Source organism: Branchiostoma belcheri, unplaced genomic scaffold (genome assembly GCF_001625305.1).
Source record: "Branchiostoma belcheri isolate BF01 breed outbred unplaced genomic scaffold, Haploidv18h27 scaffold169, whole genome shotgun sequence".
NCBI classification, from domain to species: Eukaryota; Metazoa; Chordata; class Leptocardii; order Amphioxiformes; family Branchiostomatidae; genus Branchiostoma; species Branchiostoma belcheri.
The window spans coordinates 497,948-510,872 of record NW_017803146.1 but is presented as its reverse complement, the minus strand read 5'-3'; the positions used below and the strand labels follow the sequence as shown (position 1 = coordinate 510,872).

The window sequence follows — 12,925 nt, the reverse complement described above, 5'->3', positions numbered from 1 at the left end:
CACTAGCTAGTTTGGGGGTCTTCAGAGAATGTCATCCATAAATAAAACCGGTGTGGTCTAAGTGGTCATTGATGAAGATAAGACATTGAGCATAAACATAAGGTCATACTGACTTAATTTCATGAATAACATCCTCTAAATACCCCCAAAACTAGTGCGGGCGGGCAAATAAGAAGTCTGGAAAAATGCTGCTTAACCACGGGAATACAAATTTAATATTGGGAATCTGCGGTTGTACATGACTAGTGTTACAACAAGACGCTGAAGTCTGCCATCTATGATCACCTTTCTGTATCTTTCTTTTCTTTTTTTATCATCAGGTACCGGTTACTACAACGCAACGGCACAGAGCTACATCGGTGACCATGGAGCTGATCGCAACATTCGCACAATCAGAACATCTCATGAGAAATTAAAACGTGCTGCAGCTCACTATGTGTAAGGTTTTCATTTGTGTGTAGATTTTTCTGTGTTGTTTCAAATGTTAGAAACACACACAATTTCCCTGAACAACATCCGTGTATTCCTACAGTAAAAAAAATATTGACATCTATATCATCCAAAAATATTATCTTTATATCTTTTAATCATGTTTTCTATTTCACAAAGACTACAGCAAGTAATTTTTATGGATTACATCAGCGTGCGCATTACATTAATTTTCGCCTGATTTCGAAAAAAATGACAAGAAACTTTGTTGCCTTCTGCCTGTGGTCAATAAGCCGAAAACAATGGGCAAAGTCTGTTGCCATGCCGGAACGTGGATGGCAGATAACTATGAACAGAGGAGACAAGAAAAGGCTCTGAATCAAAACAATTTGTACAATGATTGAGTCAAAATTTTAAATTGTACGAACCTTTTTTTTTTGGCCCGCGTTGCTTTTTTTCGCCCGCTCGCATTAGATTTGGACTCTGCGGAGGATGTCATCCATAAAATTTACTTGCTGTGGCCTAACAAATAAAATGTGAGACTCTGGTGACATACTATTGTCGAGGCCGGATTAGAACATTTTCTTATCATTTTTCCTAGCACTGTTAACTGTCTTTTGTTTCCTTCGAGAGAGAACAGACTAGAACGGCTTCAGAAACGATCATGCGGTATCAGTAACACAATAACAACCTAACTACACCTCAATATTGAACCGCAACTCTTTGGTACAACGGCTTTCTCATCTCTGCTTAACCTTGGCCAATAAAAAAATGACTACCTTCAAAGGAAACAGATACCCATCAGAAACACACGAAGCGCTAACAAGCTGGACACTCTCATCTGTCGAGCAACTGTGCTCTGACGTCAGAAACCAAAGTACCCACATGAAACCTGCAATTATCAGGGGAGAATAGGGTTGCGAGAAAAATAGACTAGTTGACTATGTTATGTTAGCTGAGTAGCAGTGTAGAAGGTAGTGTTAGCCCTAATAGTGGATGATATTGTATCAGAAACAGCATATTATCAAAGCCGGAGCACAGTGAATCTATTCGGCTCGGACAATTCTATCCTAGTGGGAAAAGGGCCAGTGTTCACAAGGCTGCCCGTAGCCAGGGGGGGGGGGTTCGAAGGTCAAGGCTCAAAGGTCCACTTCTTGGTCCAAATTTTCTGTAAAGGTCTACTTTTTGGTCCACATTTTATGTAAAGGTCCAAGATTTTTCTTGAAAAGATGGACTGGAATCGTAGAAAAACTGCTCTTTTTGTCATTGAATAGAAATTTATCTCTGATTTTTTTTTCTTGGAAATCCTCTCAAAAATGCATGCTATTTTAGAAGGTTCATTTTTCAAAATTTTCCGGGGGAGCATGCCCCTCGGACCCCACTAGGAACCTCGCACCTTCGGCGCTCGAGGTACCCTCAAGCAGTGGGAAGAACCCCCCCCCCCCTTCAAAATCCTGGCTACGGGCATGCCTTACTGTCACAGGTATCACCTGTGGGTATGTAAGACAATAGCAGTGACGCACGCATCGTCCTTGGTTAACCTTAGGTAGTCCAACCACCTCAGTTTAGGACACACTGAAAGGCACAATTACGACGGACTCCCTGAGACTTTAAGGATTTTCAGACTCAAGACAACTTCCTTCCATACCGAGGTGAGTCAATCAACTTATTCTCTGTGCCCGACCCTCTTGATCAAGATGTATTTGCAGAACATAAAAGAAAAATTAAAAAAAAATTGTCGTTTCTAAATATATTTAGCTCATGCCTCATAACAAAATGGCGACGAGGAGATTTCAAAGAGGGAAAATGTCTAGCAGCACTACACGGTCAGCCACCTTCTCATACCATACTTAAAAGTAACAGATCCAAGGAACGTTCTACCTAGGCTAGGATTTCCATTTCTTCAGCTGGTTGCAAAGTAAGGAGATTTCGTGGTTTCAAACATAACCCATGAATGATACTACTAGTACATTAGGATTCTTTGTATAAATATTTCTACCTTTGTTTTATTTCTACAGACACAGACCTTGTCTTGGAGAAAGTGTGAAACTCACTGCTTAAAGGGATTTAGTTTTATGGCACGAGTAAAGTGGCGTTTGTGGTTTGACATGACATTGTGCCACACGCTGAGAAATATTACTTAAACACTGAACTGTGAATACTTAAAATATAAACAACAAGACTGGCAATGAAAACATACATTGCTATGGCGACGGTGGTTGTTGTTAGGGTTATTGTTTGCATGGTACTGTCATCATTTCATTTTGAGGAAGAGTTAGTCTCTAGACAGATACAGTGCACTCCTACACTGAGTGTATAGTGAACGAGCCCCAGGGTCACAGAAAGTATATGGCCATACGGGGCAGAGAGGTCTTCCCAAGGGTTTCCAGCAATGAGGGCATAGATGTGGGTCAGAGACATGCCTGTGGAGAAAATGTCTCTCCTCCTCTGAGTGTATAGTGAACGAGCCCCGGGGCCACAATATTAATACTATACCATTAGGCTCCTCCCTGAGACGTCGCCAAAAAGCAGTGAAAATATTTTCAAATTTTGAACCAGTGAAAAGTTGGTTCGGGCCAGTAGAAATGAGCACGTATTGATCCTATTGAGTTGGAGAGCCTTTCCAAACTTGAATCCTGACGATATATATGAACGTTTAAGCTCATGCATCTAATCTGTACAGGCGACTCATCAGTATGTCCAACATGGCGACGAGGATGCTGGTTCTTCTGCTGATCATCCTGAGAGAAGCTGGCCCGACCGCAGCCTGCAGCAGCAGCTGTTCATCAGACTGTATCTGCATCAACAGAAACCTCAGCAGTGTTCCTCAGGACCTGCCTACAACCATCACGTGGCTTGTCCTGGATCACAACGCCATAACAAACTTAAGTCAGTCCGATTTCGCAAGGTACAGGAGCTTGAGAAATTTACATCTTAGTTTCAATCAGATCTGCATGATCCATAACGAAACTTTCCATGACTTGACCAGCCTACGGAACTTGTACCTTGATAATAACCATTTGGGCAATATAACAACCGGCCTATCTGCTGGACTTGGTAACCTGGGAATCTTACATCTTAACAACAACCAGTTAAGTTACCTGTCAGCTGACATATTTAAGGGACTTGGTAACCTGCTAGCGTTACACCTTCAAAATAACAAGTTAACTAATCTGCCAGCTGACATATTTTTTGGACTTGGTAAACTGTGGTGGTTGTATCTTTCCAACAACCAAATAACTAGCCTCTCAGCGAACATATTTGTGGGTCTTGGTAACCTGGAAGAGCTGTGGCTTGACAATAACAAGTTAACTAGTCTGTCAGCTGACATACTTGTGGGACTTGGAAACTTACAGAGGCTTGAACTTGGTAGGAATGACATCCACAATATCGAGACAGGCTCCTTCAATGACATAACAAATCTGCGTATTCTAGACCTTCAATACAACAACATCAGCACCATCACAGCCGACGCATTAGGGAAATTCAATGTACTTCAGCTTGAAGCACTGGGACTTTCTGGTAATAACATCAATACTTTCCCTGTTGAGGCCTTTGTCAATATTTCAGAGCTTTCAGTGCTTGAATTAGATTATAACCAATTAGAGACACTACCGCTCATGGCATATGACATACTGGCCTCCATTTCAACAGTCAACATTAGCAACAACCCCTGGCAGTGTGGCTGTAGGATGGGTCCCTTTAAGCAGAGGATGAACAGGTCTTATCCATTTGAAAACCAGATCATATGTGCTGGACCTGCTAACCTTACAGGGCAATACTTACAGGATGTAAACCCTAAAGACCTGATCTGTGAAGAGACGACAACGGTCTTCTCCACGACCAGCACAAAACACATTGTTGACTCAACTGCCTCTCCTTTTGCTTTTCAGTCGACAATGATAGCAACAAAGAGTAACTCTGGCCCTACTGATGGTGGCATTGTCCTATCTGTGCCCGTGCTTGCTATTCTGTGCGTTTTTCTTGCACTATTCATTATTTCCACTATTGCCCTTTCAGTACGATACATGTGTAAGAGAAGGGGAAGAAATCCTAATCCTTTGCAAGGCTTTAGCACCACACATCCCACAGGCACATCTGATACAGATAACAGCCAGCATATCTATAACGTACCAACAGATGATGACACTGAGTCAGCAGTGTACTACAGCATAAAAAGTTATCGCTCAGAAAGTCAACACCAACATACAGGCAACAGGCAGAGCCTTGGCAGCTTTGGTTTTTTGGATTTACCTCCTTCCCTTCCCCCTAAAAATCAACAGTCCCACAAATATGTGAACAGCCATGTGACAGCAGCTGCTAAAAATGCTGCAGCTGGTCCACGTGTTATCGTGTATGACAATGAGGAGGAGGTAGCATCTGCAAAGGAAAATCCACAGTTCCACAAATATGTGAACAGCCATGTGACAGCAGCTGCTAAAAATGCCGCAGCTGGTCCGCGGGTTATCATGTATGACAATGAGGAGGAGATAGCATATGCAAGGGAAGGTCCACAGTCCCACAGATATGTGAACAGCCGCGTGACAGCAGCTGCTAAAGATGTTACAGCTGTTCCACAGATTATCGTGTATGAGAATGATGATGAACGAGTTGATAACCAATCACGGACAGCAGCTGTCCCCGGTGCTAATAGCCGTAACAACTATGAATCCCTGAGGAACCCCAGTAGTAAGCAGCAGCAGCACACATACACACCCCTGCTGCATCATGGTTTACAACAACAGTAACCAATTAATATTTCGAAGAAGAAGAATATACTCCCTACAAAAGTATGGTTACCCTGTGCAAGAGTCCTAAGCCAGTTAAGTACACCAGATCAAAGTTTGCGTGGTAACTCGAAGTTGGTATAGCAATTACCCAATACAACGTGGAAAACAACCCACGGCATCAAAAAGGCTATGGGACCTTAAGGTTTTTATCTTATAACATGCATTGATAATTTTGATATATGATCCAGTGGCTTTTACATTAAATATAGTGAGTTGAATTAATATCTAAAGTACATGTATCTACAATTGTATCAAAGTCACACGTTTCTGGTAAAAGAACTTGCTTGGTTGATGTTAATTAAAACTGAAAGTTATGTGAAAAGTGTTGAAATAGGTTTGCATTAGATACAGGACTGGTGTTTTAAGATAAAAATACTGTGATATTTATACTTAAGTTTTAAGTAAACTTAGCACCTTTCACGTGTTAGGATGACATGGCCAGTCACTGCGGATATTGTATACATGTACTATAATTAGCTACAGTATTACAGTATTACATGAAAATGTGCATAGTTTAAAAGGGAACTGACAACTTCAATGTAATAATGGATATGGCTTTCGGTTTGTCACAATGTCAGACTTTCTCTTTGATTGTGCCAATACATTCACTATAACCCTCGATACCAGTACTGATTTGAAATATCTGATTCCCTGTTTTAAGTATCGCGCGCGTGTGTGCGTGTGTGTACTCATTTCAGTGAGTAATGTACAAGTAGGTAATTGACAAGGTAGTTGACGAATGAAAATAGACTACAGATATCCGATGACTACTTGAGACGTATTATGGAGCCCTACTCCAAAAGTAGAAGAAAAAAAACAGTTTTGCCTAAGTAGGCTAAAAACACTTTAAATTTTGTTAACGAATGTCAGTTTAAGTCATCATAAATGGAGAGACTTCGCCGCAATTATACGGAAGTCAAATTCAGAGGTCAACACTTTACCGCCCAGAAACGATTAAAATTGCTTCCGTGAGAGTCGGGGGTTGCCAAGGGTTTGAATATACGGGCTTTTTGATCACAAAAATCAGAATAATGTGTTTTTCCACAATCTGATTGGGTTTGCTAGAAACAGTAAATTCCATCGGAATGACGTCATCGATTACGTCATTTTTTAACATCCATAAAATTTACTTGCCCTGGCCTTACAGACGAGTGAAGGGGCATACCATTTCAGCACCAAGGACACTTGCCGTTTCTATAGAAACAACTGTCAGTGGATATATTATGCAAATGAGAATCGTATCTAGTGTAATCAATGCAAACCGTAATTATCTGGTAAAGGTATGAGGCCATTGCATTTTCAAATTCCATTAAAATGATTAATGAATTGTGTAATCACCATATTCAAAGGAACGAACTGAGAACCAGCAAGCAACACGTTACAGTATCAACTACAGTTTTCGTTCAAATGAACTGACCCTGTCATGTATTTACTGATGTGGAAAAAAGGACAGTAAAAAAACATACTGAATCCATCAGCAAATGATTCTCACATGGTGAATATAACATTGTCTCTCGAAAGGTCACTAAGAACTAAGCTACATGTAATCTTGAAAGTTCATGCATCTATGTTGGTATAGAGTTCATGCATCTATGTTGGTATAGAGGTCATGCATCTATGTTGGTATAGAGGTCATGCATCTATGTTGGTATAGAGTTCATGCATCAATGTTGGTATAGAGGTCATGCATCTATGTTGGTATAGAGTTCATGATGAAACAGGTTTAAACTGTAAATTTCCAACACAAGAAATTGAACCGCGACGGGGGCCGATATCGTCTACCAGATACCTTTGACCCAGTGTTGACGTCACACTTCAAGGAAGCCACGTGACAAGTTTCACTGGGTCAGTCTACTGAGGAAGACCAGAGTGACTGGTCAAAAGCTCTAGGTGAATTTTTTGTGTTGGATCAAAAGTTTTAAATTTAAACAAGAAATGAAGGAATAGGCAATCCACCACTTCTGTAACGTCACATTATGCAGATGGCATGGAGGGCATATGAAATGAAGACTAAACGTCAGCAAAAATTTGTTGCAAGTGTTGGGAGTAAAGTCTTTTTTTTCATTTTGACTTGTACCAACACCGATGAACTTTCAAGCTTTGCTTCGTATGAAGTAAGTTAAATCTGCCCATTAGAATTACATCTTGTCTGGTCCTGACTTACTTAACAACACAGAGTGGACGCAGATTCATTTGTTAATTTATTCTTAGCATGAAAATTCATCTGGGTTCGTATATTACATAATGAAAATTCCAGTGGAATTTCCTCGGTCTTTGTCAGCTTTTTGAAAGCATCTGGTTCAGATGTTTTGAGTTGGAGAACATTTTCATTATCATTTCTTCATGGTAGTAATATCAAAGACCTGCATATTGCCCAGTATCTGCACAGTTTATTGTTGAATAAAGGTCCAGAAATGTAGACCTCTAACTTATATTAGCACACAAACCTGTACAATAAGGGAACCTACTGAAAACTGTAACTTAGGCCACACCAATATAATTTGTTGTTTCTCGGATTTTTTTCAGAAAAAAATATGAAGTGACAGGGCAAAATAAAATTAAAAAAACAACAACAGGACAAGGCACCCCATGATAGAAATGTTACAATATGAGCCATAAAGTGAACATACCAGGCTGGTTTATAATTAATGACAATAGATTTTGAACTTTTGATGAAACAAAATTGCATTGTTACATTGAAAAACTTTAACAACTAGGAAGAAAAGGTCTTTCTTCAACTGTTGGGGCCAAAATATGTCTCATTGAGCATTTTGCAGTTGATTTTAAAACAAAAAATTGCAAATCAGAAAAAAATGGACAGGGCAAATCCGAGAAACAACAAATCAAATTGGTGTGGCCTTAGGTTTAAATGTTGCCCAAACAATGTGCATTGGTACAATACATCAGTAAGGCAGCAGCTGCTGTAGTTCTAGCTATGCCTATGACGACAGTTTCAGAGAGAATTCCTGAACAACTTTATTACCACCTGTTACTGTCAGTATCACTGTAGAAGGCTGAAATTGCAATTTCAAGTGAGTCAAGTTTTTACATTCTTAATTTGTGGGAAGTTAGTCTATAAACACCTAACGCACCCTACCATCAGAACTGAGTTCAACTCATGCCTCACTTTACCCTTAGGCTAGTACATGTATATGTTTATTCAATCTTCAAATTATCTAGACAATTTCTTTATTCCGAAGGGGGCCAGGAAACATAAAACTTAGAATTTTATAATTTGGTATACATATGCTACATAACAGAAATTGAACATCCATAAATCATAATATTAAGGCCACGGCAAGTAATTTTATGGATGACATCAGTGTGTACATTGATTTTTGCCTGAGTTTGGAAAAAAAAAGGAAATTTATTGTCCTTTGAAAGTGGTCAACATGCCAAAAATGGACAAAGATGTCTGTTGCCATGCCGGAACGTGGATGGCAGATAACTATGAAGAGAGGAGACAAGACAAGGCTCTGATTTAATGTTTTGTATTTTACTTTGACAACTTTTATTTTTCAGTAAACTAATAGATGTTGTGATAGTTGGCAGTTAACTTAGCACAATATAGGTATCATTTCAGGTTTACGATGTCAATACTTGAAAGCGTAGAAATCTCTTTTTTCTTTCGCCCTATCACATCAGATTTAGAATCTGTGGAGGATGTCATCCATAAATTTAATTGATGTGGCCCAAGGGAAAGAGAAAAGACACACCCTTAGGAGTTGAAAATGAAAGTAGACTGTACTAGTACAATTTGTGCACTTTCACATCGACACCTTCGACGCCAGGTGGGGTGGGTTGGTGCAATCCTTTATAACTTGCCCCCTGGCATCTGAAATGAGTACTAGTACTGTGCAAATGCTATACCACTCACAGTCCCACACACAGTAAACTTTTTAAACCATTATACATGTACATTTCTAGGGGTGGGTACCTGTATAGAAAATTCAGGATCAGGTTCGGACCTAAACCTGGACCTGATTATTGTACAGTAGCACTGTATCATATTTTAGAGTGCGAAACACAAGTATAAGTCACTCACTAGTGTGTTATATATTATGGTCCAGTTGTACAATGTATCTTGAAGCTGAACACAGTTACAGAAAGAGACAAACATGGATTTAGGTTAATCTAGTTTGATTTATGGTTATTTTCTTCACCTGCCATGGCCAGATTATCTAAAAATGTGTGTACAATCTACAGAAAATTTATACATCAGGATTGATGATCTGGTTTTTGCGTTTAGGTTTTTTGGACTCAGTTCCCGAATGTCGTACCAGTTTAATCCGGTCCGGCTGAACCGGTACCCACCCCTATACATTTCTGTCTGTTTATTTGTACGTTGTTCCATGTATGTTGATGTTTTTCTTTCAATAAGGGATTCCAGCCTGATACAAAGAATAAAATGAAAATGATACATGTGCCATTTTGTGCATGTTGAGTGTGTTACGCCAAAGGCAGTTATACCGGCTATACAGATACAGATTTCAGCCTCCTACAATAATTGTCAGGGTAAAACTCCATTGAAGCTGAACCCCTGGTACAGTACAGCTAGCGTTATAGTTTCCAACTCTGAGTCTGACATCCGCAAACGCGGCATTGAAGCGATAAGACCGCGTGAAATGTGGCAAGACCGCGTTTGGGTTTCAACTATTACGTGTTCACCAGGCGTCAGGGTTTCAACTGTAACGCGTTTTCATACGGATGATCAAAGGGATGTGTAGTTTGTTTACATAATGTGGATGACAGACACATTGTAAGCTCATGAGCTGCTTTTCTTCTTGCTGGACTTCCTGCTACAGTTTTTCTTGATGATGTCACAGACTTCTCCCCTGTGCTTCTCCACAATCTTCACCATCTGTTGTTTGGTGTCGTTGAGTTGTTCTGTAGTGAGCTGGGCTCTCTGGATATTTCCCTACAACACACAACAGGACAGACAGATGGGTTAGTCTACTACAGAACCTTATGTCTCAGCTGTTACACAGTGCAAAGCCATGCCAGATAGCTGAATATAAGACAGTGAATGAATGAAGACCTATAAAGTTCTACTCTCTCTTTCTAAATCTTGTATAGTTTACATTCTATTACAAAATGTTTCTCATCTTCACTTCTTCCTAAATCACAGTACCGACATATCCGTTGTTCTAGGGGAGTGCGGTTATGTCTACCGGCTTCGATGTGTAATTTGTGGCAACTAACTCAGAGTTTTGAGACGGCAGTTTTGTGCCGTAGATTATCAATATTCATATACTTTTCTTCAGTATAGGTGGATTTGAACAGTCTGTAGGACCTCAGCTTGTTGTTGGTGGGTCCACCTTTATTATCATTGTAAATTTCATTTTTGAGAAAGATTACAGGTAGATGTCTTTCAAACGCTGATTAATGGACTTAGTAATTTGAGAAGTATTTGGCCTCTTGAACATGTGCCAAACGCCAAACACCTTATTTATTTATTAACGTGTTGGCTGGTGTTCAGTTAGGTTGCGTACTGTTTGGCTGTGGCTGGTTGTCTTACAATGTAGTCATTTTAACTGTATGCATGTAATGTCTCCTCCGTTCACAATTTATATAACTCCAGAGAACCATTTTTTCTTTGGACAAGTCCAATTGCGCACTTGCCCATGCAGGGCAAGTAAAAGTACTGTTCGGTCAAGTGCATGTGCCCCTATACTTGCCCGATTGGTCAAGTAAATTTTTGGATGCAAAGTATAGCTGCTACACTGAGTGAAGCCCTGAGTAAGGTGTCTGATAGACATCAAAACATAAGCAGGCAAGAGACATTGGAGCAAGTCAAACCACCTTATTTTTTAATAAATAAAGCTTCCAACATTATAAACTCCACAAAAAGATTATGTTGGTGGTAGTAAGAATGCATAGAAATATGTATATTTTGGGCAAGTGAAAAGTTAGTTTGGGCAAGTGGAAATGACCTAATATATATATAGTTGCCCAATAGGGCAAATGCATGGATTTTTGAAAACTTGTCCAACCCTGCTTGTACAAACTGAACAGAAATCCTGGGCAGTAGGACGTGTGATTCTCACCTGGATCAGTTCTTGGATCATCCTCATTTCTTCCTCCATGATGATTTTCTTGCCAGGAGCCTTCAGACCATCGTGGAAGCTGGACATCTTGGCAAATGTGTCCTGTTCATTACATGCCTGCAGATGGAACATACATTATCATCAGCATCATCATCATCTCATGGCTATTCATTACATGCCTGCAGATGGAACATACATGTACATCATTACCATCATCATCATCATCAACATCATCATCTCATGACTGTTCATTACACGCCTGCAGATGGGACAAACGTCATTATCATCATCATCATCATCTCATAGCTGTTCATTACATGCCTGCAGATGGAACATACATCATCATCATCTCATGACTGTTCATTACACACCTGCAGATGGGACAAATGTCATCATCATCAACATCATCATCTCAAAGCTGTTCATTACATGCCTACAGATGGAACATACATCATTATCTCAAGGCTGTTTATTATATGCCTGCAGATGTAACATACATCATCATCTCATGGCTGTTCATTATATGCCTGCAGATGGTACATACATCATCACCTCATGACTGTTCATTATATGCCTGCAGATGGAACATACATCATCATCTCATGACTGTTCATTATATGCCTGCAGATGGAACACACATCATCATCATCATCTCATGGCTGTTCATTATATGCCTGCAGATGGACCATACATCATCATCATCATCATCTCATGGCTGTTCATTATATGCCTGCAGAAGGAACATGCAGGTCTCTATCTCTATTGCCTAGAGTCTGCTGTTGATGTTCTGGTACTCTGGCCCTGTACGTAATGATTTTCCCAGTACTGTACCAGTACCGGTGCTCAGCAGAAGTGTACATGTTGTCCTTACCAGTTCATCCAGCTGGTTGGCCAGGTGGTGCACCTTCCAGCCGGCTGCCTTCTGAGCCAGTCCTTTCTGACTGCACACGTCGTGCAGGGACGCTTTCTTATCTGAGGAAACAAAGCCACAAACACACACCATGACTAGTGCTGTGTACCTAAACCCACATTTAGGTTCAGATCCGGATTCAAGTCCAGAGGTTTAAGTTCAGTTCCCGACTTGTAAGTCCGGACCTAAACCCATGGCATATACAAAATTGCATGTTGGCAACCTTGCAACGTTGTTAGAGCAAAACTTTGGCCACATAACATCATAAACATGCAGGCAGGCACTTAAAAATGCCCAATGGCAAATGTTTTTCCTAACTTTGCAGCACAGATTTTGCTTATGGAAGGTTTTAGGTGGTTTGGAAAGAAAAGGGTTATGTGACATGTTTTTGTGTTTTTTAATAAGTCCGGAATCGGATCTTGACTTCTAGGTTTTTATGGACTTGAACCTAAACATTTTTACAAGTCCAGAACCGGTCCAGTGAACCAGTACACAGCACTAATCAGGACATGGTACAAGTACACAAGGACTGCAGATGGTAAGAAATTAAAGATAATAACTTTAACCATTATGGATTGTTTGAAATATTAAAATGTTGATAATTACCTTTGACTTTAAAGTCGGAGTACCTCTGGAAGTGGTTGAGCCTGGCCTTCCAGCCGTGCCTGTAGCTGGAGAGGAGGGAGGGGCGAGGAAACCGCTTCAGGACATACAGAACATCCTCAACTGGAACAGACAACAACAGGGGG

General features: G+C 40.2%; 3 protein-coding genes across 8 annotated transcripts in view; 2 read left to right on the top strand and 1 right to left on the bottom strand.

Moving 5' to 3' along the window:
* LOC109466529 (eukaryotic translation initiation factor 5A-1-like) overlaps nt 1-432 on the top strand; it is an 8,921-nt gene extending 8,489 nt beyond the window's left edge. For all 4 annotated transcript variants that reach the window (XM_019764256.1, XM_019764255.1, XM_019764253.1 and 1 more), the window contains exon 5: nt 321-432. In XM_019764256.1, coding sequence (XP_019619815.1) covers nt 321-416 — 96 coding nt within the window. In that variant the 3' untranslated portion in view covers nt 417-432. The remainder of the gene's footprint in view (nt 1-320) is intronic.
* A 2,702-nt stretch (nt 433-3,134) lies between these two features.
* LOC109466525 (slit homolog 2 protein-like) lies at nt 3,135-5,177 on the top strand. Its single transcript, XM_019764249.1, has 4 exons — nt 3,135-3,424; nt 3,713-3,902; nt 3,981-4,259; nt 4,713-5,177. Exons 1-4 carry the CDS (start codon nt 3,135-3,137, stop codon nt 5,175-5,177), a joined length of 1,224 nt encoding a protein of 407 aa, XP_019619808.1.
* Nucleotides 5,178-8,755: 3,578 nt separating this feature from the next.
* Nucleotides 8,756-12,925, bottom strand: part of LOC109466545 (histone deacetylase complex subunit SAP130-A-like) — a 20,454-nt gene continuing 16,284 nt past the window's right edge. The window contains exons 14-17 of one of the 3 annotated variants that reach the window (XM_019764278.1): nt 12,783-12,902; nt 12,138-12,238; nt 11,267-11,383; nt 8,756-10,137 (exon numbers count right to left, since the gene is read on the bottom strand). In XM_019764278.1, the coding sequence (XP_019619837.1) occupies nt 9,985-10,137; nt 11,267-11,383; nt 12,138-12,238; nt 12,783-12,902 (491 nt within the window). In that variant the 3' untranslated portion in view covers nt 8,756-9,984. The remainder of the gene's footprint in view (nt 10,138-11,266; nt 11,384-12,137; nt 12,239-12,782; nt 12,903-12,925) is intronic. The other 2 variants (XM_019764276.1, XM_019764277.1) reach the window with 2 other exon arrangements.

Coding starts and splice junctions, on each gene's coding strand:
- LOC109466525 (XM_019764249.1), top strand. CDS start 3,135: ATGGCGACGAGGATGCTGGTTCTTCTGCTGATCATCCTGAGAGAAGCT. Junction 3,903..3,980: donor TCAGCACCATCACAGCCGAC/GCATTAGGGAAA, acceptor TTCCCTGTTGAG/GCCTTTGTCAATATTTCAGA. Junction 4,260..4,712: donor TCTGTGAAGAGACGACAACG/GTCTTCTCCACG, acceptor AAAAATCAACAG/TCCCACAAATATGTGAACAG.